We start from the raw sequence: 25,743 nt of genomic DNA, 5'->3' as shown, positions 1-25,743 counted from the left end.
TGTGCTTGTGTTCACGTTTGTAAGTATGTACAGTATATGATGTTCACAGGCAGATATGTGCATCTGAACATGTGTGTATGTACAGGTATGTGTGAGTATGTTAGATAACATCTGTAATATCATGCTTTTTCAGTCCGCAGAAAACAACAACCCTGACGGTACACCTCAGGAACAGAGTTTGAAGAAGAGACAAGCCAGTACGCTCGCTAACATCAGAGACCTGATCAGTCAGGTAAATACAGACTTGCACTTGTTGTCCAATCAAATGCTCTCTTGAATAAGAATATCCCTCCCCTAAAGCTCCGTTCACACAGAATGTGTTGTCACATTTAAAAAAGCTTTATCAAGTACAACGGAATGGAAAAAAGGAAGCGTTTTTAACTTGACATGGCGTCTTAGTAAAAACACACCTCCCAAATGTGAGTGCATGTTTACCAGTCCCACCAGGATTTCCCTGTCACTTTTTCTTGATTATTGCGGCCCAAAGTGCCTGAAGTTGCTTCGGCTTTTTAAAAAATTGCAATGCCATTTGTGGTGGTTTTTGTGTTGTTTTATAGTGAAACCTCACAAATAATGAAGGTGTACTTGTGTCATTTGTGTCAATGATGGTATAAGTGCAATTACCTGTAAATACTTTAGTGCATAATAACGGAGTATTCAGTAAGCGAGCAAAAAATAATACACAAAAATACTATATGTTTAAGAGGTGAAACCAGAGATATGGCTAATACATGCTCAATTGAACACCCTTAATTTTTTCATATAAAAATGTTCTGCCTCAGACGATGCAAGTATATTTTAGTAAGGTTAAACTAGTTGATTTACAAAAATCAGGTCGATTATTACCTAGATTATTTCAGATAATGGTGATTATTAAGCACTTTGATAGAAAGTTGATAGAATGGCAGCTGTTCAGTTGGATATGCCTCAACGGCTTTTCGAACATTTGTTTTGCCGCTGCCAAACCTGGAGAAAAGCAATCGGATTACCTCAGATTCACGGATTATGTGGAAATATTGTAGAAATTATACAAAATTACAAGCAACCGCAAATAATGCAGAGAGTGAGAATTTACATTAATTCTTGCAAGATCGCAAAATCTAAAATCAGTGTGAAAAGACACAAGAACACATCCTGTGTGAACGGCCCCTAATACCACCCGCCTCTGGCCACGTCCACACTAATGCATTTTGTTTGAAAACACATTGATTTGTCTACGTTTACGCCTCTCGTCTACACTAGAGTGGCGTGTTTAGAAAACGTTCTCCATTACCACATACTTTGGAAAACGATGAGGTTACAAAACTGAATTTTCAAACAAAAACGTATGTGTGGACGTGGCCTCCGACTGGCAATAACCAGCTCAGTGATCAGACTGATCGCACTATGAATTCAACAACAGCTGTTCGAAAGTTTTGCTGTTGATATCGGCCTGTGCTTACTGAAATTCGAATCACTGCCCCCAGTGGCCGAAGCTGGAAGTGTTTTTGAATGCAAGAGCACATGTGAGGTTCAGCTTCCAGATGAAACGTCCACAAGGTGGCGTCAAGAGCGAGGTTTTTTTTTTTTTAAATAATATAATACCATCAACAGGAAAACATATTTTAATAATTCTACCCCCTGACCAAACCCCAACCCTAAACCTAACCATCAGTGGAGTAAAAGTGTGATTTTAGAGTGAAAATGCAACCTCTGAATCATGCTAATCATTATTTATGTGAACATGATTTCTTTCTGGTTTCCATGTGACCAGAACCTGCGTCTCTGAGGCTGCTCATGCAACAAGAAAATGTAAACACATTTGAATTGATGCAAAAATGCTTGATGGAGTATGGCGCTGGGTCGATTTCGGGGTACCAGAAAATGTGTTTGCAGCGTATCAATTTCCAGTGATCATATTGCAATGCTCACTGGTTTCTCACTAACATCTCACCCCCTCAATTTAATTGTCAGCTCAACAAAGACGCTGTGTCCGAGCACACTAAGAAGATGTGGTCCCTGCCCAGCGAGCTGTCGGAGACTGTGAACTCCTGCGTCAAACCTCATTTCCCCGAACACGTGGACAAGGACGGAGAAAAAAGCTCCTAACCCGCGGGACAGTACAGCCAAGTTTTTGTAGGATAAACTGCTTTTATATACTTTAGGAGCACAACACGAGTATAGATTGATTAATTCAAATTTTACAGCATGTTTATTTTTCACTGTCTATTATGACATTCTTGATGTTATACAGTTTAGTGCTTAAACTTTCATTAAAAAAAGAAAGTGACAGTGAGCGTGTCAGTTGACCAAATATATATACAGTACAGGTTTTTCATATATTTAATGATCATTACACGGACGTCTACAAGATGAATATAATCGTGTTTCCGGCTGTGTGTAATTTTCATTATGCATTACATTATGTTGTGTTCCTTTAATAAAAAAGATTTTCGACTCGTCCCTCCTTTTCTTTAAAAAAAGCACAAATGTGTGTTCCAGTGAGACACTTACAATGGAAGTCAATGGGGTCAATCTGTAAACATTAAAATACTCACTGTTTCAAAAGTATAGACACAAGACATAAACAATATGTGTGTTAACATGATTTTACTGTGATAAAATCATGCACTAACCGCATCTGTGGAAAGTTATATCCATTACTACAACTTAGTTGCCATGACAACAAAAGCTTGCAGTTCCGGTATTAGCTATAACTTTACACAGATGCGGTTAGTAAGCGATGTTATCACACTAAAATCATGTTAACTCACATTGTTTACATCTTGTGGCTATACTTTTGAAACTATATACATTTTAGCATTGGACTGGCCCCATTCACTTCCATTGTAAATGGTCCCTGAACCATATATATATATATATATAAATGAGGGACGAGTCAGAATTATTTTTTGTTGTAATTAACATAATGCAACACAAATGCTGTTACTCAAGCTTCACTTTTATTGAACCTGGAATATTCCTTATTTAATGATGCACACACAAAAAATATATTTTCTGAGAAATGCACTTTGTAAAAAGACTTTAAGAACACGTTTATGGTGGAGGTGACTGTAATCAAAATCTAAATGAAAAGGTGGCATTATTTTTCATTCATAAACAAGAGCTCTCAAACATCCACACTGACTTTTAGAAATAATATACTGAATTAAAACAGGTCTTTTTTAGAGGGCAAATGTACACCGATTTTGAAGACTGGAGAAGGTGGGAGTTTGAGATGAGGGGTGAGAAATGTGTTCAGTACTTGTGTTTGAACCATCAGATCTGCTCTCAACAAACAGTACAGAAAAGGCTGGATCTGTTGAAGAGGTGACTGATACTCGAACCCTCACAGACAGACAGTGAGTCAGCCCACACATCATCTTAAACATCTCTCATTCTCGCAATTATTCAGATGTTTTGTCAAGTCTGTGTCCTATTTAAATCACTAGATGGATCAAAAATGATTTGGTGTAAAAAAGGGTAACAATACCTCTATGCATACCTCTACCTCCAACTATGTCAACAATCAAAACAAAAACATTCTGAAAGCTTAAAAACTTCTTAAACTGTTTGAAGGAGATCTTAAATTAATTTAACATTATTTTACAATATACTGCTGTTGGCTCTTTTATGATAAGTTGCTTTGAATAAAAGTATATGTTAACACACAATAATGTAAACTGTTGAACTCTGGTTACCATGGTACATTTCTGTAAGAGGTTCATCCGCAAACATCATGAGATATTGTAGATCAGACTGATTGGAGACTATTTTTAACAAAAGGAATAAACTGCTCATTGTTTGTTTTGAAGGTTCAGTAGTAAACACACACGGATTCCCATCTGTCACATGCAAGTAACAGTGATGGTTTGAATTCATTCTCTAATTGATTGAGAGAAACCAGATTATTCTGCCTTAAAAAGCTTTTTAAGATCGTCCACCGGGCTTCAGTTTTGACACACAATGGCTTTCTCGGCTCTAATTTCCTGTACTACATTTGAGACCTCAATTGTCAAAATGGTCATCTGCTGACAGGAGAAAATTTTCTGATATCAATGGATTGAAGAAAGGAGGATGCTGTCCTAAAAATATGAATGTAGACAACATTCTGTTAAAACTAAAAGCGAAACAGACACTCAGTTTTGCAAAACAATTCAATTTCACTGCATAATGAAGCAATGTATTCTTTCCTGATAATGCATTTATTACAACTAAATACTAACATCAAAACTATAGATGTGTTCTCTATTGAATTCATAACATTTTCAGCTATAGACACACAACTCTATGATTGAAATACACATTTATCATAAACATCCACAATAAAGACCTCTTTCCATCTGTTTTCATAAAATGCCTCTAAATGTCTAGTTGTTGGAGGATGAAGAAGTTTACTGTAAAAAAAACAAACAAAAAAATAGCAGTCTTGCTCAATTGTATGGACCTAAGGCAGCACTATAAGCACAGATGGTACAGTAAGTGTGGGCATTGATTGACTGGCATGGAGAGGAATGGCATTCCTCCCTCTTCTTTTTTGTTGCGATTGAAGTCACTGTAGATCTGCTCACATTAGACCGAACACTGTGTGTCTCAGAGAGACCGTGATTCATAATATGATACATTAGAGGAACTATCAGATCATTTGAGTCTCTTCTGTGTCTTCTTTACTCTTCCACCCTGCTGTCCTCTTTCTCTCTGCTCACCATCATTACACCATCTCCATTTGGTCTTTCCTCAACTCTTTCAATGCTCACCCCTGAAAGAGTTGAGAAAACATTCCCCTTTTCTCACCAATGCGTCCTTCTATTTCCTCTTACTTTACCCACTCTACCTCTTCTCAGTTTTCACCTCTTCGTCTTGTTCTTCCTCTTCTTCATCTTCCTCATTGTTTGTTTGCTCTGAATTGTCATATTTGACCCTTTTATAGATAGCAAAGTCATGACAGTTGTGTGAAAAATTTTGTAAATTGCTTTTTCTTTGCTGTGTGCATTACTAACAGATATCATTATGAAGGGATTTGACAACCTGATATGTGCATTTGAGAATATGACTTTAATTTAGTTGTTTGTGTTAACTGTTTTAAAAGCATGAATTTTAAATCAGAGAAATTTGTATGTAGTGTTTCGAGAAAATGAGGAAAATCAAGAAAAATGCACAATCTGTTTAGGACAATTACAAAGTGTTCAGATGGCTGTGTTAATTGTATTGAGAGCAGTGACCTGAGTTTAGAGACATGCGTAAAATCGAAATACAACTGAGAACTCTAGAGAAGGAAATCTACTAAACGATTAAAGAAAAACACACACAAAAATAATTTTAAGATTATTATTTTAGATTATTATCAAGTTTTATTAATTAAAAAAATAAAATGTGGTAATTTTTTTTTAATTAAATTTAAATGCGTAAATAATAAAATAGGCAAAAATAATTTTGCCTTTTTTTTTTTTTTTACTTTTTATTTATTTATTTATTTTTTTTTTATTATTAGCATTTTTGTCTTATTTTCCAGTAAAAAAAAAATCGAAACATCCTTAAAACCGCTGGCTACCACCCCTGGAGTTCGCTAGTTCGCTAGTTCGAATCCCAGGGTGTGTTGAGTGACTCCAGCCAGGTCTCCTAAGCAACCAAATTGGCCCGGTTGCTAGGGAGGGTAGAGTCACATGGGGTAACCTTCTCGTGGTCACTATAACGTGGTTTGTTCTCGGTGGTGCGCATGGTGAATTGAGCGTGGTTGCCGCGGTGGATGGCGTGAAGCCTCCACACGCGCTATGTCTCCGTGGCACTCAACAAGCCACGTGATGAGATGCGCAGATTGACGGTCTCAGACTCGGAGGCAAATGAGATTCGTCCTCCGCCACCCGGATTGAGACGAATCATTACGTGACCATGAGGACTTAAAAGCTCATTGGGAATTGGGCATAACAAAATTTACTATTTGCCAGTGGGGTTAAAAAAAAAAAAAAAAATAAGCAAAATTTTACTTATCCCATTAGCAATATTTTTTTCTTTTTATACACATAAATGTTATTAAATTCTGTTAGATTTAACTGAAAACAAGATATCTTGCTTCAAGTAAATTTGACTGGAAAACAAGCCATAAACACTCAAGGAATATCCCGGACGAGCCCCCAATTTACATTACAACCCATAATAAATATACTCGCAGTGAAATTCCAAGCTCTTTTCTCACTGTGTAACCAGAGAAAACATATATAACTGTACTAATTCCCAATGTGGATCAACAGTATTTACTCTAAACAGAGGGAATATGGTTGACCTGAGTAATTTAGTTCTTGTCTAAATCAGATCAGTGAGTTTTATGGCACTTTAGGGAACATTTTCTCTGACACACACTGAAATGTGTGATTGAAATGTCCTTACGAACTCGAGATCTCGAGTCAGTTGCGACTCATGTACAATCTTAAGGACATCTGAAAAAGGATTCTCCTGCCTGCTGCACGCTCAATAATATTTTCATATTAATAATTACATTGTTACTAGTGCAAATGACATTTCTGAAATTGACAGTTGAATTACAACTTCTAAAATATGGTAAGTTTTAAACCTGTAATTTGGTTTTCACTAGTGGCGATGTCAGTTTCAAATTAATTTCTGATAAATTGAACAGTAATTCAAGTTACCGTAAAAGGCTTTCTTAGTTACAATAACATTAGAGATATTTGAAATGAAAGTTGATCATTACTGATATCAAAAATGAGCATTTTCACTAGTGAAAACTAAAATATTGATATCTGTAAATCATATCCTGTGCCAGAATTAGGGCTGTCAATTGATTACACATTTTTATCAAATTACATGATATGCCAATTAATTAATCACAATTAATCGCATATATCAAATTTGCTGAAAAAAGGCCCCCAAATAAAGATTATTTAATATATAATGCTTAAACAATTATAAATATAATATACAATAAATACATTATTTCAGATAACTAAAATGCATTACATTATTGAGGCAGATGAGTAAAGTATTGATAATATAAAAAGTGGCTTTAGAAGGCAATACATTGTTCATTATTATATTATTGAACATAAGCCTGTCATTGGCCTACAGTCCACAGAAAAGATTTTGCAATTAAATTTGTAAAGCTGTCCGAGATAGATTTATTATAACTTGTGTCGTGTCATAAACACAGTGTTTTTAGATTGTTGTGTCAAGTTAAACATAGTTTGAAACTTAGGAAAACACATCTCAAGATCCCAGCATTCGTAGTTGCGCTCCGTCCAGCTGTGTTTGAACGCAAGAACGTGTCCTCATCTTGTGCTGTTGCTAATGTCAAGCAAACCTGAGTTTGGTTTGTTGTCTTTACAGCTGGAGTTTCACTTACTGCCCCCTGCTGAAATCAGGTGCTACTTGAAGCTTGAAGTGCTCCATTGATAATACACTGTATTACTGTCCAGGCAGGGGTGCAACTACACATTTCTGAGCGGGTATGCAAAACAAAATTTTGTGCCCAATGTATCTTTCAAGCGAGGGGAGGGTAGAATCATCCATTATAAGCGTTGAGCGGGGTGGGGGGGGGGGGGGTGTTGGAGGGGTCAAGGAGGCCGATTGCACCACCTTTAGTGAGCCGCTGGTGCCCCCCTTTACATGGCGCCCCTATGCATTGCATACCTTGCATATATGGTTTTTGCACCTCTGTGTCCAGGGACATGATTAATTGCATTATTGTTTTTTTTATTCGCACTGAATTAACACGTTAAATCAACAGTGTGTGATATCAGATGGTCTGCTGAGTTTGGGCTCAACACGTTAATATTCACATACACAGAGGGGTGAAGTGTGTCATGCCTGAGCAGTCTGCCCACACACAACACACACACTGATAAACACAGCGAGCCGATGGGTCGCACATCTCCCATCTGCCCGTGACTCATGTCTCCTCTCACATGGAACACAGACCGTTCCAATGTTCTCATTGAGCAATCATAATTATGTGTCATAATTCCTGATTATGAATATACATTTACAGGATTTACTAAAGAATAATGTGGCACCTTCATGACTGAACAAGAATGAAAGTTTGATGGGTTTTTTTCCCATTACAATCAACATTAATAATTCAAATAATGTCCCTGGATTTCGTTCAGTGGAAGAAACCCTGAAAACCTCACGAGCAAATCTAATATATTTGGGTGCCTATTTAACTTGAAATTCATTATTTATCTAATTAATTAAAAACTTGTTTCTTTTTGTTATTTGAAGGTCTTATTGAAACTGACTTGTGAACTTTTTAGCAGGCCTTCGTAAATATCTTTTATGTCTAAGTTTGACTGTTTTAGTCTTGTCCCAGTCCCAGAACTTCAATATAAACTTTGCAAATCCATTATAAAAATACAATATATTAAATGTTTAAAACTATGATCATCTAAACAAAGAGTGAAATAAACAGAAACTATTTCAATATGTATTGTGTGAAAATTATTTCTATCCATTTTTCCACAGTTGTGGCATCATTTCCAGTCTCAAGAGATGTGAACAATGGTAAAAACTGGGGTGGGGGGGGGGGAGGAATAGATGTTTACATTACATGTGATAAGCGTTTGGCTGTGGAAAATCTAAGGTGTTGTGGGTGGTTGCCAGGGTGTTGTCATGTGGTTGCTAAGGTTTTCTGGGTGGTTGCTAAGGTCCTTCCTTCAATGTAAGTCTATGGGATTTTCCTGTTCATTTTATTATCTTCCATGCAAAACTTGTCTGATTGCTTAGAGAGAAACAGCCTTAGCAAGGATCACAAGTTCTTTTTTGTTTACATTCCACAATTACATGGAATATGTAAAAATAACTCCATGTACATTTATGCAATCCAAGCCATCAGAGTTTAGCAGATCTGGAAAACAAATGCAGTGATTTAGACTGACGTGTGTTCTCCTCCACTTCACCGTTAATGGTTTTCTAATTTGCAATGCGAGGCAGCGTTGTCACCAGGCGCAGTTTCCCCTGGTAAACACATGTGATCTGTTGCTCCAGAAGTCAAACCACCTGTGCAGATCCTCCTCCATGGGGCTTCTCGTCCTGCGCCTCAAGCCTCCACGGCATCATTACAGCATCTCCTGCGACTAATGCAGGGTTTCTGCCAGCCTGCGGCGTCAGGACGGGTTTGCCTCGTCCATTAGAGCTGCCCTCTCTGCTGCCCCTGTGCCATCTGCTTCCCGTGTTGCCTGCTGATGCTCCCATATTATGTGAAATTTCACTCCATTTCTGAGGCTCAGATAACATTAAATACTAAAACTGCTTCTATACAATTTCCAGATAGATGCAGCCAAACATTGAGGCTAATGCATGATTTTTATCAGCTTGTTGGTGGTGGTTTTGAGGAAGGGTCAAGTTGCAGCAAGGGTCCCGGGCCAATTTTCTTTTAACAGCCTTTTCAAAGTGTCCAAAAATCCCCTAGACTACGTTACACTGGCAGAATATTAAAATGAGTTAAGAGTCTGTTTTTGAATGTTCATAATTTCAAACTTAGCTGTCAAAACATACACACAAGCCTTTAATCTGCTTTAAGATGCTCTCTTTTTTCTTTCATTCTTTTCTTTCTTTATAACTGTAAAACCTGTACAAATCTGTAATGTCCCGATACCGTGCTCATGTAGGCTACTGGTACTTGTACTCGTAAAAATGCTCCGATACCAAAAACCGATATCATCTGACATACGAATGTCATTACGTAAACATTCAGTCAACAATTTAAAATCACGTTATGTTCTGGTGTGATTATTTAACCGCAAAAGCTGCGATTTAAAGAGATAAATATATAGTTTGCATGTAATTCAAATGTGAGCGCTTGTGAGTGTGTGGAGACAGTGTTGTGCTGACACCAGCTGTTAAAGCTTCTCCAAGTCTCATACAGGGAAACCACCATCATGAGCATCATGCGCTATGTTTGTAGCAGATGACAGTAAACAAAATGCAAATTCACGTTATAGCATGAGGCACATATCGAGTACATACCTATTTAATTAAATGGCAGCCTTTTGTGGTTTAATAATCACTTTGAGTCACGTAAGGACCGGCTTTTCCAGAGTGGGAAGCTGTCTTCAAATCATCACAGCTCCTTGGTCAAAACGGCACAGAAATACTTCAAAATAAAAGCTCCGTCAAAATTAAAGGTACATTTATTGGAAAAACGTATGACAGAAATATATCACTACTGTAAAGTTATGTAATATTCACTGTTATACTAGCCTACTACTAATAATAATAAATCAGTAGTAATTGTAGTATACTAGAGATTATTTAATAGAGACGGGCCACTTCTATTAAAATGAATGGGAGAAATTGGAACACCCAACCAAGAAGCTTTAGCACCCAACGGTCAACGGATATAGAAAGGAAGTCCCGCCTTACAGGTAAAAGAGCCAATAACCTTTTAGATACAGACATCGCCTGTCAATCATCTCTAGAACACACATGCGGGAAAATTATTTTTTTATTTTGCGTAATATGAGGTAAAAAAGCACAATTTATGATACCAACGTGGTCAGATTATACTGCTGATTTGAAATATGTTCTTTGATCGTAATCTTGACCTTGATAAAAATAATGCAATATTATGTTGAAAATTAATTATGTTTTCATTTGACAAAAGTGTTAATGAATTAACTTATTCAAACACCATTTTGATGATAAAATTTAAATGAACTGATTTGGAGTTTATAAAAATGACAAAAAACAGGACTCGGACTCAGACTCGGTATCGGCGAGTACCAAAAATGAACTATCGGTACTCGTACTCATTCTCATTCTCGTTCTCAAACAAATGGTATCGGGACATCCCTAGTATTAAGTAGTGGTAAAGGAATCCATCCCTCTCTCTCTCTCTTTCTGCTCTCCTTTTCTCTGTGACCACATCCTCTGCATTGGTAACAAGAAAACTCTCTGCAAGAAACCTTTTGGACAAAGACGACTTATATATAGTCAGATTCATTTTCCTCAGATTTTAAATTACGTTTGCATGCTTTCCTTGTGGCTGTGGCTGTGTTAACAAATGTGTATTAAATTGTCACTGTATATATATTTTGGGCAATAAAGTTTACCTTTTTGCAACTGTAATCGTGCATGTATGTGATAACATTATTGATGGTGAATTGATGCAGTTATAGAACAGACTGAAGACAACCACATTCACCGTACATTTTACAGACACCCACCAAAACTGCAGAGGTTTTGGGACATTTTGAGCAGGATAACTTTCTTCTTGTATAAGCACAATTGGAACCTTGAGTGACAGATATGAATTCACATTTTCAACTCAGTCCATACCAATACCAGCGATGTTGTCATGGTGAAACTTGCTCCATGTTGGATGTTGTTCTCGGTGGATGTATTTTTGGAGCGCCAGGACCCTCGCTGAGTCCAGATGCTTTGGTTATTACACCAGAGAGCCACTCGAGTGCTTTGGACACAAAAGCAAGTGGCTTTTTATAGCTCAAGTATTCACTTTCACAGTCTGACTGAACCTTGAACAAAGAATTAAAAGCATTTCTGTGTAAAATAGCTTTTATTTTTTTCCGACCCTGTCATCACACACCTTCAACTCCAACTTCTTTGAAGGACAAAAATAATTGAAAAATGGACACAGACGCAGGACACGGATAACTGAAGAGTAGTTCTTTTCTGTAGGATTGCAGGTTGTGGTTGAGTGTAAAGGTTGGGAGGCATGTGGTTGAGCTGTAAAGTTGTTTAAATCGTTGTTTCTGGGTTTACGGTGTTACGTCATCATGCCGAAAAAGTTGTAAAATTGGCTATAACTTTACGCAGATGTGGTTAGTAAGTGATTTTATCACACTAAAATCATGTTAATATGCATATTGTTTATGTCTTGTGGTTATACTTTTGAAACAGTGACTATTTTATTTTATTTATTTATTTTTTATCCCCTTTTCTCCCAATTTGGAATGCCCAATTCCCACTACTTATTGCGGTTACTCACCACAATCCGGGTGGCGGAGGACAAGTCTCAGTTGCCTCCACTTCTGAGACCGTCAATCCGCGCATCTTATCACGTGACTCGTTGTGCATGACACCGCGGAGACTCACAGCATGTGGAGGCTCATGCTACTCTCTGCGATCCACGCACAACTTACCACACGCCCCATTGAGAGCGAGAACCACTAATCGTGACCATGAGGAGGTTACCCCATGTGACTCTACCCTCCCTAGCAACCAGGCCAATTTGGTTGTTTAGGAGACCTGGCTGGAGTCACGAAACAGTAAGTATGTTAATGTTTACAAACTGGCCCCAATGACTTCCATTGTAAGTGTCTCACTGGAACCTCAATTTTTGCCGTTTTTTTTAAAGAAAAGGAGGGACGAGTCAAAAAAGTTTTTTGTAATAATCAACATTATGCCACAAATGCTGTCGACTGAGCTTAACTTGCATTTCAATGGCAAATCATTGTGTTCCGTAGTAATTTTATAGGCCACTGTTGTTGAACAAACTAGAAGAAAAAAAAAATATTATGGTTTTTCATTATGACTCAAGTCCCTCCTTCAATGTTAGTCAATAAAATGAATGATAAAATCTTTTCGTATAGGCAAATCTAGCTAAGATGTAGCCTGTATCTAATTGATGACATTTTGATGCCCATCAATTTCCAAATGAATTAGACCAGACATCAAAAAATCTATAATATCAAATCCATTTCTGAAAAAGCACTCTGCATCTCTTGCATTGTTTGTTGTTTGTTGATTCATTCTCCGGTTTACCCTGAATTCCCCCTCTTGTTAATAGCTCAATAAGATCTAGAATTACTTTGTTCTTTTGAATGCACCTGTTGATATTTGGCTGCGTGTGGGAGCCCTCGTCCCTTAAGTGATCATTTTAGTTGCATCACCCCACCTGCATTTTCCTTAAAAACAATTTAGCGTCCTCTATGGGCTTCTAGAGCAAAACAAGGCCACGAGCCGTAAGTCCAATTATAGTTCATATCTACATCTATAAACTGCAGAGTTTTACATGAGTCCAAACGCAGGCAGAGCCAAGAGACAAACGTGAGGCTGGAAAGTGTGTTTGATGGAAATGTCAATCATAAAATGTGAGTCATGTGACTCATTGAGTGGGTCACGAGCGACTGCTGAGCTTTTGAATCACTGCTTGAGTTTCTGGGATGTGGATAGTCTAGATAAGGCAAGAAAAATGGAACTGATTAGAAATTAAAGGACGTTTTATGTAAAAAGGACTAGTGTTTATCAGTCTAATATTATTAGAGCTGTCAAAATTAACACGTTAATGCATGCAATTAATATAAAACATTTAACACGTTAATTTGTCTTTATCGCGATTAACGCATGTACACATTTCACATTAGATACTGACATTTTATTCAGCTCTGTGTGAGTTCTAAACACTGGTTGTAGTAGGGTGAAACCTCCGCGTCATTACACTGATGCACACATGAAGAAAGGACCGCTATATGGTATTTGTTATACAAAACAAGTCCAGATGGGACAAAAAAAATCAAATACTTTGCTGCCTCTGTAAGGTGCAATTTCATTACCACAGAAGCACATTTTAACTTTCACAAAAATGCAGAATGAGACATTGTCTGACGAGCTTTTCATGTGGAGTTTAAACCAGCGCTTGATCTGGTGTTGACACCCTGATTCGAATAATGAACACAGCTTCACGATTGCTGTCGCATAGCGGATAGCCACAGTCTGCTGCCTGATTAATATTGTGGAGGATTAAAGTTTAACTGATTTATTAGATTTGCATTGCAATGAATACACTACCTACAGGGACTAGTTATTTCAATTAGTCAACCTCCCACTTAGACTTTGGGAAACGTTTAATGTTACTTGAATTGGTGCTATTTTAGTGCATTTCTATCTTAATACAGTGGAAGGCTTTGTTTGTAAAATAAAACATAATTGTTACATATTGATTTGTTTTCTTTCCTAAGAATTTTGACAGGTTAAAAAGTATATAGAGTGAATTTTACTGCAATTAACTATGACAAGTTCTGTGATTAATCGCAATTAACTATGACAAATTCTATGACAAATTCTGAGATTAATCGCAATTAACTATGACAAATTCTGCGATTAATCGCAATTAACTATGACAAATTCTGAGATTAATCACAATTAACTATGACAAATTCTAAGATTAATCGCAATTAACTATGACAAATTCTGCTATTAATTACAGTTAACTATGACAAATTCTAAGATTAATCGCAATTAACTATGACAAATTCTAAGATTAATCGCAATTAACTATGACAAATTCTGCTATTAATTACAGTTAACTATGACAAATTCTGAGATTAATCGCAATTAACTATGACAAATTCTAAGATTAATCGCAATTAACTATGACAAATTCTGAGATTAATCACAATTAACTATGACAAATTCTATGATTAATTGCAATTAACTATGACAAGTTCTGTGATTAATTGCAGTTAACTGACAAATTCTGAGATTAATCAAGATGAATTATGACAAATTCCGCGATTAATCACAATTAACTATGACAAGTTCTGCTATTAATTACAGTTAAATATGACAAATTCTGAGATTAATCACAATTAACTATGACAAATTCTGCGATTAATTGCAGTTAACTATGACAAATTCTGAGATTAATCGCAATTAACGATGACAAATTCTGCGATTAATTACAGTTAACTATGACAAATTCTGAGATTAATCGCAATTAACTATGACAAGTTCTGCTATTAATTGATGTTAACTATGACACATTCTGAGATTTATCACAATTAACTATGAAAAATGATGCGATTAATCGTGATTAAAAAATGCAATCAACTGACAGCACTAAATATTATTCCTTATACAGTTTGAACTTTATTGTTGTATAAAGTTTGAAAACTCCTTTTTCAGTTACGTAACCTAATCTTTTCCAAAGGTAATGCATTTTCATACGAAAAGTGCGAATATGGTCATAGATAGTATTAGGAGGGATATTCATTTTCTAGAAAGCATTTGATTGGACAAAATAAGTCAGTGCAGGATGAGTCATTAATATAGAACAGAGCCATTATTTAGCCTATAGTTATTATGATACTGAAATAAAGAACAATGGCTATCTTCGGATTGGAATAGTCTTGAATAAATGTTTCAAACTGTTGTGTGGTTCATAATTTTTTTCTCATAATCTCTTTAAATTGTATGTTTAATTCAAAGAGTTGTGGACAAAACATTAGTAATAATGGTGAATGTGGCAACTAGTGACACTTCTGTGAAAACTGCACCTTACAAATGTGAGTTGAACGCTTCATCATCACCCAGTGCCATTTTTTTATTTTTATTCTGAGGTTTCTCTTGTATTGCACCAATAAACCACATAGCAGGGCCGTTAGAGCTGCTCTAGTACAAACCTGCCCATTTCAGACCGATGTGGACACAAGAAATATACATGTGTTATCCAATCGTGCAATTTATTGAGCTGTCAGTGAGGAGCAGAGCAAAACAGCCTGAAACTGCCGGTCTGAGACTGAGGGGAGATCAGCCAAACTCCTGGCTCTGATTCAGAGCACAACCGACTGCCACAACACACGTGACATGCTCGACCATGAACAGGTCTGACGTAAAGGACACAGCTGGCCAATTTTGATTCATGGTCATTCATGTAGGAGAATGTCTGTTAACACAGAAAAATTGCTAATAGAGAACTACTAATGCCAGCACATTGTTAATTTGTCTTCACCTTGATCCATGTCTGAGCTGAATACAAAAAGCTTCAGAAGGACGTTATTTAACAACATACGTTTCTATCATAAAATCAAGTTACCTTTTGCATTTAACCAAGGTACGATGTGGAGGGTACAACGGGGTGAAAGGCACTGTGAGAGTGTTATATCATCCAACCGAGGGGGGTCTGTGAGTGGGGGGGCACATGGGGGGCCAGGCTTTTGCAGGGAACCCCCCGGCCCCCCCTCTAGAACTGAACCTGAATGATGGACCAACATAATTTGTGTGAAAATAAATAATAACAGAAGGTTGTTTCGATCAAAATTCAGTTTAAAAAAAAAAGTTGGTGAGGGAGCCTTTTACCCCTCAGAGCCTTTAGCCCTGTTGTACCTTATATAATGACCAAATGTATTCTTGAAAATATCTAACAATATCATTTGCAAAACTAATTTAACCTGAAACAGTTTAGAGTAACAGGAGATTAATTATTCTTAGCCTACGTTTTCTAGAGAAGATGCAAATGCTGCTTGCCAAAGCAAAACTAGGGTGTTCTGGGTGGTCGCTAAGGTGTTCTCAGTAGTTATTGCTATTGCGTGGTTACTAGAGTGGTTACTAGGGTGTTCTGGGTTGTTTCTGGGGCATATTATGCAGTTGTCAAGGTGCTCTGCTCTGTGTTTTAGCGCATTGCTACAATATCTGATTGCTAGTGTGTTCTGGGTGGTTGCCAGGCTGTTGCTAAGATGTTCTCAGTGTTTTTAAAACATTGCTATGTAGTTGCTAGGGGTTGCTGATGGTAAATGTTTTGTTGCACAAGCCTGACAACTCATAAATGAGTTAAATTAATCTTATTTTCTGGCAAGCTTTATTCTTCATTCAAATATACAGTCAAAATCCACAAGTTAAAAATAATTATGTCCAATACCAATTTGCTTGATTCTTGCAATAATTCTTTAATTGACACCCCCAAGTCAGAAAACTGGGGCTCCAAGAAAATCCCATTGGTAATTAACCCTTCACTAAGCTCCGCCCCCTTTGGTTACGGTTGCACGCTCTGACAAGCTCTGCAAAACTTCCCATTGGAATGAATGGGAGATTGCCGTGAAGAATGCAGGTTTTGGCAAAAAAATTTCATAAACGGAATGGATAAAATTTTAAGTGTGCTGTTATGAAGATTGACATTGTAATGCATATTTATCTGAAGTGTTTTGTAAAAGAAAATGTTAAATTACACAGTAATCTGATTAAAATCTGTGGTGACTGTGAATCAGAATCAGGGCAAACGATTATTACAGTCACTTGAAATGATAAAAACTTATTTACACATATTACATATATAATAACATTAGCTTAAGTGAACAGAACTGTTTATAACATCTCATAACACACTCATTTTGATGCTGTGAACTGTTTATTTACTATCGCTTTTATTATGACTTGAATCTCTTTCTTCTGTGCTAGCATCTTTACTACTCCATCCACTGTGAGAACTTGGCAGTCCTATACTGCAGATGTTGTTAAATTTTGTATGACAAATTGCTTGCTCAATGTCTCATTTGTAAGTCGCTTTGGAAAAAAGCGTCTGCTAAATGACTAAATGTAAATGTAAGTATTTCTATAATGAGCTACTTTAACTTTTACTTGACTCCAGTACCACTGCTCCCTATACGCATATTACGCAATCTGCGTAGGGCACCAACTCCCTAGGGGGGCACCAGAAACTCCACCCACTGCCCTTCTTCGAACATTATATTTTATTCAAAGACCTGATAGCAGTTGCGGAACACAGACGGTCGCCTCGCAGCTCGCACCACGTCAGATTGGCACCTCACTCAATTTGCATGAAGGTATCTTTACTTGTACTTAAGTATGACAAATGTATACTTTATACAACTCTGATGAATAGAAAATACTAGCAGATTTGTCATCAGCATATGTTGTGTTTTGAATGCTGGTGTTCCAAGTCTTTTTGACTGACTTAACCAGCAAGACTAACCAGCATTACTACAGATGCACTGGCTGATAAAAGCAATTATCTGCTCTATCAAACATTGACCGATTGTGTAAAAACAGCCGATATTCAGGGCCAATTATTTCCTGTCAATCAAAAGGGGGTGGTAAAACGGTTAATAAGCCTACAACTTCTGCTGTGTGTAAGGGTGCTTTCACACTTGGTTCGACTGCTTGGACCAAACCCGAATTCGTTTCCTTCGAACCACAGTCCTATTATGTCATCAACGTGCATACAAGCGGCAGCTATTTACCACAACTAGGCAACAACTCAAGAAGACATCAGCTTTGCTGTGTTATCAAAGTATTCATCTCTTTGGATTTACCACCAAAACTTTACATGCACAAAATGACATTTATGGTTGTCTGCCATGGATGCATTGAATGTGCAATGATGTGAAGAATATTAGCGTTTGTCTGCAGCAAGCAAGATGTGTTGCAAGAGATGTGAAGAATGTGAGCTGCTCTCTGAAGGTGATTCATTTGGACACAAGCAGGTATAAAAAATGCATTAAACCATAATAATTGTGATTGGGAGCCTGCAAAGATGTGAATTATATGTCATCAATAGCGGTTCACTTTCACAGTTTGGTACGATTGCGTTCATATCAGCAGGGAACCATTCACATGAACTCGGGTGCACACCAAAAGTGCTAGTGTGAAAGCATCCTAAAAGAAAATTTTTCTTGTGTGGAATTATATAAATTGGGTGACATTGACAGCAGTTGTTGCAATTTGCAAGTTTTGCACTCCTAGAATTTCACAAGGTGGTACTATCATTAAAACTGTTAACAACTAATTTGATTATTCACTTTAAAGCTTGAAACAGAAAGGAATATGATGAATTCGTTAAAGCTAAAGTGGAGGCCATTTGAGCTTCAGCATTCACAATTCAGTTAATGTGAGTCAGCAGTGTGCTTTTTGTTTCAGTGTTTTGTTTATAACTGAGACAAGTTACTCTAACACTTGGGAAATATGTAGCGACACGTGGCTCTATTTTCGTGACAACGTTAGGCACAGCACAAAGTGCAACCACCATGTGTTACGTCTTATCCAATTTTCATTAGAGCACTAATTCTAAGCGCAATTTTTTTTTCCAGTGCAATGTGCAAGTAAGAGTGTTTGTGCTATCTGCGGGTGTATGCACGTAAACTATGGGTGTATTGTATGTTAACAATGTGGCGCAAAGCACAATTTGCTATTTTCCTGAAAAGACATCTGAGAACCACATCTAATCTCGGCACAAAGTCTAAAATCGGTTCCTGCATTTGCAGTTTGGGGATTTCACCAGCAGATGGTATCAAAGATCACTATCATTGATCACTTCCAATAATAGCCTTGATTTGTGTGCCAGTAGATCAATATGATCAATAATAATAATAATGTTTATTTTTATAACACTTTTCCAAAGCTCAAAGACACTGTACAGAAATTAAACATAAAACATTAAACAGAAATATATATACAAATATAACAATAACAAATATACATTACAAAACAATTAACAATGGGAGAGAAGTGAACCATATTTCAAGCAGGTGAGACACGGGCGAGCAGGACGAGAGCCAACAGTCCCAGAGAGGCTGATAGAGAACGTACAACACATAGAACACATACATTGTAATCCAGAGCAACGCAGGTGACAGTACAGTCATTGAACAGGGGATGCATTGCATACAGTCCATTTACACTACCTAATTATTATGAATGGGCTGTCTTCATTTATGGCAAAGTTGCTTGACATGAAATGGAATATATAATAGGACGCAGATGGTGTAATAACAGGAGAAGAACCTCAGAATTAAAATGCACTTGACCCAGCCCATTAGCGCTTTGCACATGGTTTTGCCAATTTTTTTGACCTAGTCTTAAGCGCATGCTTGCATGAAAATAACAAAACTTCCTGGCCATACCCATTGAATTATATAGAGCCTTCTGAGAATAAAGGTTTTTGTAACAATTAAGGAAAGGAGGAGGCTGGGGCCGGCTTGACAAAACATGTAGACATTTATTGTTGCACTTTTCAGTCGCACACAATAAGACACCGCTTTTCAGCAGTACACAAAAGGTTTGCTTTTCAGCATCCACCACACTGACATGCAGACACACACACAGACAGCTTTGTGCGTCTCCCTCGTCTGCCACTGTCTCCTCTCCTTAAATACTCCCGTCGCCCCTCACTGGAACGCGAGACCGGAGTGGCACACAGGTGGACCTCATTCACCACTTATTTTCCCGGCCTCGCTCTGCCCAGACGCAGCTCGGCCCTGCCCTGCTCACCACAGTTTTATAAAAATTTATTTTAAAGTTGTGTAATGAATTATCATTGATTTGAAACAAGGTTGCATACAAAAGCAGAACCACCAAACTATCAGTGTCGCCACACATCGGTATCGGCAACACAAATTTTCCATCTTGTGCATCCCTAAACATTACCCGAAAAAACAGCTAGTACTGGTCGACTAGCTTCAGCATCTAAGTTTTGCTGGGAAAAATCATGGTAAAACTAGACCAGCACCAAACCGACATAAACCAATCTAGATCAGCATGAGTATTGCATACTGGTTAAACTGGTCTTTTCAGCAGTGTAGCTCTCTGGCGATGTTACCAAGATGGTTGCTAGTCTCGTGCATATGCCTGCCATTGACCAATTACATAATAAACAGCTGAGATGTTCCACCATACAATAAAGGAATCTCATGAGACTCAGAGCTGAAGAGGAAGCAGATATTAGTGATGACACACCATGTCAGTCGCTCTGGATGTGGGAGTTGATAATTTAAGGATTCAGAGGAGAAAGAAGCTCTTTCAGGGCTAATAACATCTTCTGCCTATGTATGACTGATTGTTCTTTAACTTGGCAAATTCTCCCCATAATTCATCTTGATAGTCTTCCTACAGGGATAAGAGTTACATCACTGAATCAACTCGAGTTTAGATCATTAGTTCAGATAGTTGAAAGCTATCAACAGAATTTTCATATGATTTGATACAAAGCTTGTTTTCTTTTACTAAGTACTGAGTAAACATTCCTAAACTTTGTTGCATTCCTGTTGCTATGTTCAGAATGGAATAAATTTACATACATTTACATAGTCATTTATCAGACTACTTTATCTAAAGTGACTTACAAATGAGACACATAGCAAGCAATTTGTCATGCAAAGTTTAACAACATCTGCAGTATAAGACTGCCAAGTTCTCACAGTAGCTGGAGAAGTAAAGATGATAGCACAGACGAAAGAGACAGACAAGGATTTTTTCCTGTACATTAAGTGCAGGTTAAGTGCAGTGGTAAGTGTAATTAGTGTGGGTTGGTTAAGTGCTCATGGAACAGATGTGTTTTCAGCTACTTCTTGAATGTTGAGAAGGTAACAGCAGATCGTGTGGAGGTTGGAAGTTCATTCCACCACAGAGGAGTAGAGAAAGTGAATGATTGTGAAATAGACTTTGAGCCTCTTTGTGATGGAACCACCAGGCATCGCTCATTCATAGACCACAGAGAGTGAGTTGGAGCATAGACCTGAAGAAGTGAATTGAAGTAAGAGGGTACGGTTCCATTGGCTATCCTGAAGGCCAGAGTCAAAGACTTGAATTTGTTGCGGGCAGCTAAAGTAGCCAGTGGAGTGAAATCAAGGGTGGGGTGACATGAGCCCTTTTTTGCAGATTGAAGACCAGATGCGCTGCTGCATTCTGGATCATCTGCAGTGGCTTAATTGTGTTAGCTGGAAGGCCAGCCAACAGAGCATTGCAATAGTCCAGTCTTGAAATGACCAGAGCTTGGACCAGGAGCTGTGTAGCATATTCAGACAGGAAAGGTCTGATTTTCCTAATGTTGTAAAGTGCGAATCTGCAAGACTGGGCAGTTGATGTGATGTGTGCAGTGAAATTAAGCTAGTCATTGAGCAACTCTCCCAGGTTCCGGGCTGTTCTGGTTGGTGTTAGTGTAGTTGAACCGAGATGAATAGTGAGGTTGTGGTCAACAGACGGGCTGGCTGCGATCACGAGGAGTTCTGTCTTGGCAAGGTTGAGCTGTAGGTGTTGGTCCTTCATCCAGGCCAAAATGTCTGAGAGGCAGGCAGAGATACGAGCTGAGACAGTAGGGGCATCAGGCTGGAATGACAGGTAGAGCTGCATATCATATGTGTAGCAGTGGTAGGAAAAGCCATGTGCCTCAATGACCAGTCCGAGTGATATTGTGTAAATCGAGAAGAGGAGGGGTCCAAGCACTGATCCTTGAGGAACCCAAGTGGTCAGCTGGTGTGTCTTGGACACCTCTCCTCTCCAGGAGACCTTGAACGATCTGCCAGTGAGATATGACTCAAACCATCCAAGCACAGTTCCTGTGATGCCCAGGTCAGAGAGGGTGGACAGGAGGATCTTGTTGTTCACTGTGTCAAAAGCAGCAGACAAGTTAAGGAGGATGAGGACAGATGATTTGGAGTTAGGTCTCACCAGTCACAGGGTTTCAGCTACTTACAAGAGGGCAGTCTCTGTTGAGTTTCCTTTTTTGAAGCCAGACTGATGCCTGTTGAGTAGGTTGTTCTGTGAGAGAAAAACAGACAACTGGTTGAATATGATCTTCTCAAGAGTTTTAAACAGGAAGGGTAGGAGAGAGACCAGTCTGTAGTTGTCGACTACTGTGGGGTTATGTGTTGAATTTTTTAAGCAGTGGGGTTACTCGAACCTGCTTGAATGTATTGGGAAAGTTTCCGGTTGTGAGAGATGCATTGATAATGTGTGTGAGAGTGGGTAAGATCAATGGAGAGGCAGCTTGCATAAGATGGGAGGGGATAGGGACAAGTGGACAGGTGGTAGGATGCTTAGAAAGAAGTACTTTGGAGACCTCAGTCTCGGAGACAGGAGAGAAAGAGGAAAACACAAGATGGGATGTTGGAAGAGAGTAGCGAGATGTAGAGAACTGGCTGCTGATGCTCACTACCTTGTCAGTAAAAAACGTGGCAAAGTCATCAGCAGTCAAAGAAGTAGTAGATGTGGTGGAGGAGGATAGAGAAGAGATGAGAAAGTTGAAAATAGTTTATGGGAATCTGAAGTGTTAGTGATCTTGTTCTGGTAATAATAAATTTTAGCAGCACAAACTGTAGCAGAAAAATAGGAAAGAAGTGATTGATACTTGCACAGGTCAGAAGGATTTTTTGACTTGTGCCACTTTCTCTCCGCAGCCCTCAGCTTGGTTCAGTGATCACAAACAGTGACCGACAGCCAGGGGCTGGAGGGTGTGGCACATGCTGGCGTGGAGATAAGAGGACAGACACTATCAAGGCAAGAGGTTAATGTTGAGCAAAGAGCATTTGTTGCTTCATTTAAATCAAGTGAAGAGAAATGGTTAGTGGATGGAAGGGATGCAGAGACTATGGAAGATAAGTGAGTGGGTGAGAGAGAGCAAAGGTTGTGGCAGGAGACCATAGGTGGAATAAGAGGTAAAGAAGAAGGGAGAGTAACAGAAAACTGGATGAAGAAATGGTCAGAGATATGTAGAGGTGTAACAAGGGGATTATTGTAGATACAATTATGTGTAAGGATGAGATCTAGGTTTCCCTGCCCTATGAGTAGCAGGGGTATGCAGTCTTTTAAGGTCAAATGAGGTCAGAAGAGCTAGAATGTCAGCTGCTTGAGGTTTTTCCAGGTGGATGGTAAAGTCCCCAAGAACCACCAATGGAGTGTCATCCTCAGGAAATGAGGACAGCAATACATCTAGCTCTTCAACAAAGTTGCCTAGTTGACCTGGGGGGTGATAGATGACCAAAAAGTGGATTTTAGCAGGATTAGTGGCAGTAATGGCATGATATTCAAAAGTTGTGTTACTGCAGAGAGAAGACAGCTGAGTGAATTTCCATGAGTTTGAAATGAGCAAACCAGTTCCCCCACCCCACCCAGTCAGATGAGGGGTGTGGGTGAAAGTGAAGTCAGCTGAGAGAGCTTAGGGAGTTGCCGTGTTTTCTCTGCAGATCCATGTCTCAGTCAGAGCCAAAACATTGAGTTTTGACTGACTGGCAAAGGATGGAATGAATTCAGCTTTGTTGACAGCTGACTGGCAGTTCTGCAGTCCGACAGAGATGGACTGTGGAGAGGCAGTGCTAAGTGACCTAAGGTGCTCTTGTGTGCGTAGTCTACAGCGTGTGCGTGTAGATTTTTGCCTGCATGAGACAACAGGAATGTACTGAAAACACATTATGAGTAGAATAAAGAAGAACTATAAGAAAGAAAGAAGGGGGTAAAACTAATCATAGTGGCTGACTCCTTGTCTGTGTCTTTGCTCGGTGGACTCACGCAGGTTGACTCGCAGGTCTTTACTCGAGATACGTCTTCACATGAATAGGGCTGCACACAACCACTTCTGCTTCTGCTGCCGCTACAGTTCTCTCACTACTTAAGTACTAATTGCTATACAGCTGAGTCCAGCCCACAAATTAGCAACTCGGTCAAAAAAGTGTCAAAAGCCTGAAATTGAAACTGGAATGCCCTAAAAATCTCACTAATAGACAAAGATTTACCTAAATTGTCAGTGAAGTGCAGCATGATCTCCACAATCTCCTGGCTAACAACCAGAATACTGTTCACTGCATACTGCTCAGTACCCACTGTAGCTGCATACTGATTTTGTAGAATGTGGTAAATGGTGGTGAAGTGGATGTGACACTGGGTGCATTAAGCAAAGATAAACATTTCAAATGATAGTATTCTTCATTGTTGTCACCTCTTCAGGTTGCATCATGTTTAGGTCAGTGAGTGGCATCCGGTTATGATCTAAGAAATATATAGGAGTGAAATTTGTGCGGTCAAGTCAGTTCTCACTTCTCGTAGTGGATCAGCCACCTACGAGATCAAAGGCAGATATCGCAAGATTTGCATTCATGTTTTGATAAAGTGGATGTAATTTAAATTCTGTTGCTTTAAAATTAAAATGAATATCATTAACAAGTCACTCAATGTGCTTGTTATTAGGGCTGGATATTGATACAGATTTCCTGATTCAGTTGATTCTGATCCACAAGCTCTCGATTCGATTCCGATTTCGATTTGATTCGATATCGATTCATATGGGTTTTTTTCAGTTATAATGTCCCTTTTGCTTACATATAAAGTAAATTATCTCCCAGCTAATGCTGTTAATTATACAGGGGACCTTTTAACTAGGTTCATTAGGAAATATAAATTTTACTAATTATATTTTATTACTTTTTCATCATTTTGTTCACATTTTGGCTTTTTAAAAATGAACAAATAAATGTATTCAATCAATAAATAAGATATGATATTTCATATATTATTTTTGTTACATATTTATTGTTAAATTGCATAATTTGTACTATTTACAAGTATTTACATTGATTTGTTGAACACGTGCTAAAACCGGTACTGTCTCTTTAAAAAACAATGGCATTTCTGTAAACCGTGCCTTTAAATGAGCGCATGTTAACTAGACAGACTCGAATGGCTTTACCTCATCTGTGCCATGCATGATTAGAGTTAAATGTTTTTTTTTATAGTTGTTTTTGATCAATAACTGACTGTAAAGAACAGACAGGAATTTAAAAGAGACAGTTGAGTGGATCTTGTCTTGGACACACATTACACGGAACAACTTTTACTCTCAACACGCTGTGAAAGGATTCCTCAAAATCTGTGTCTTTTGATCCATTTTTAGTTGAATAAAGACACATTTGAGATATTTTAGAAATATGATAACATCGAGATCGAACAGAGAGAGTGTTGGGAATATTCACACATAATTTGTACACTGTGGTGAGCAGAGCAGAGCTGAGTGGCGTCTGAGCAGAGCGACGCTGGTAAGATAAGTGGCGAATGACTTTCACCTGCGTGCCACACCGGTCTCGCGTTCCAGCGAGGGGCAGTGGGAATACATAAGGAAAAGAGACGAGGAGAAGAGAGAGAGATGTGTGAAGCTGTTTATGTGTAGAGTTTTGAGTTGAAAAGCCAACAGTGTTTATGTGTAGTGAAGCTGAAAAGCATAGTGTAGTGTGAAGAAGTGTGTTATTGTGTACGACTGAAAAGTGCAACAATAAGCCAGCCCCACCTTCCTCCTTTCCA

General features: G+C 38.3%; 1 protein-coding gene across 1 annotated transcript in view; it reads left to right on the top strand.

Annotated features, from left to right (window-relative positions):
- LOC127410687 (1-phosphatidylinositol 4,5-bisphosphate phosphodiesterase beta-2-like) overlaps positions 1-4,155 on the top strand; it is a 46,722-nt gene extending 42,567 nt beyond the window's left edge. Inside the window, exons 31-32 of the mRNA XM_051645851.1 lie at positions 134-232; positions 1,954-4,155. Coding sequence (XP_051501811.1) covers positions 134-232; positions 1,954-2,088 — 234 coding nt within the window. The 3' untranslated portion in view covers positions 2,089-4,155. The remainder of the gene's footprint in view (positions 1-133; positions 233-1,953) is intronic.
- Positions 4,156-25,743: the final 21,588 nt, after the last annotated feature.

The sequence above is a fragment of the Myxocyprinus asiaticus genome, chromosome 20 (assembly GCF_019703515.2).
Source record: "Myxocyprinus asiaticus isolate MX2 ecotype Aquarium Trade chromosome 20, UBuf_Myxa_2, whole genome shotgun sequence".
NCBI lineage: Eukaryota > Metazoa > Chordata > Actinopteri > Cypriniformes > Catostomidae > Myxocyprinus > Myxocyprinus asiaticus.
The sequence above is the reverse complement of the archived record's forward strand: the minus strand, read 5'-3'. Positions and strand labels throughout refer to the sequence as shown.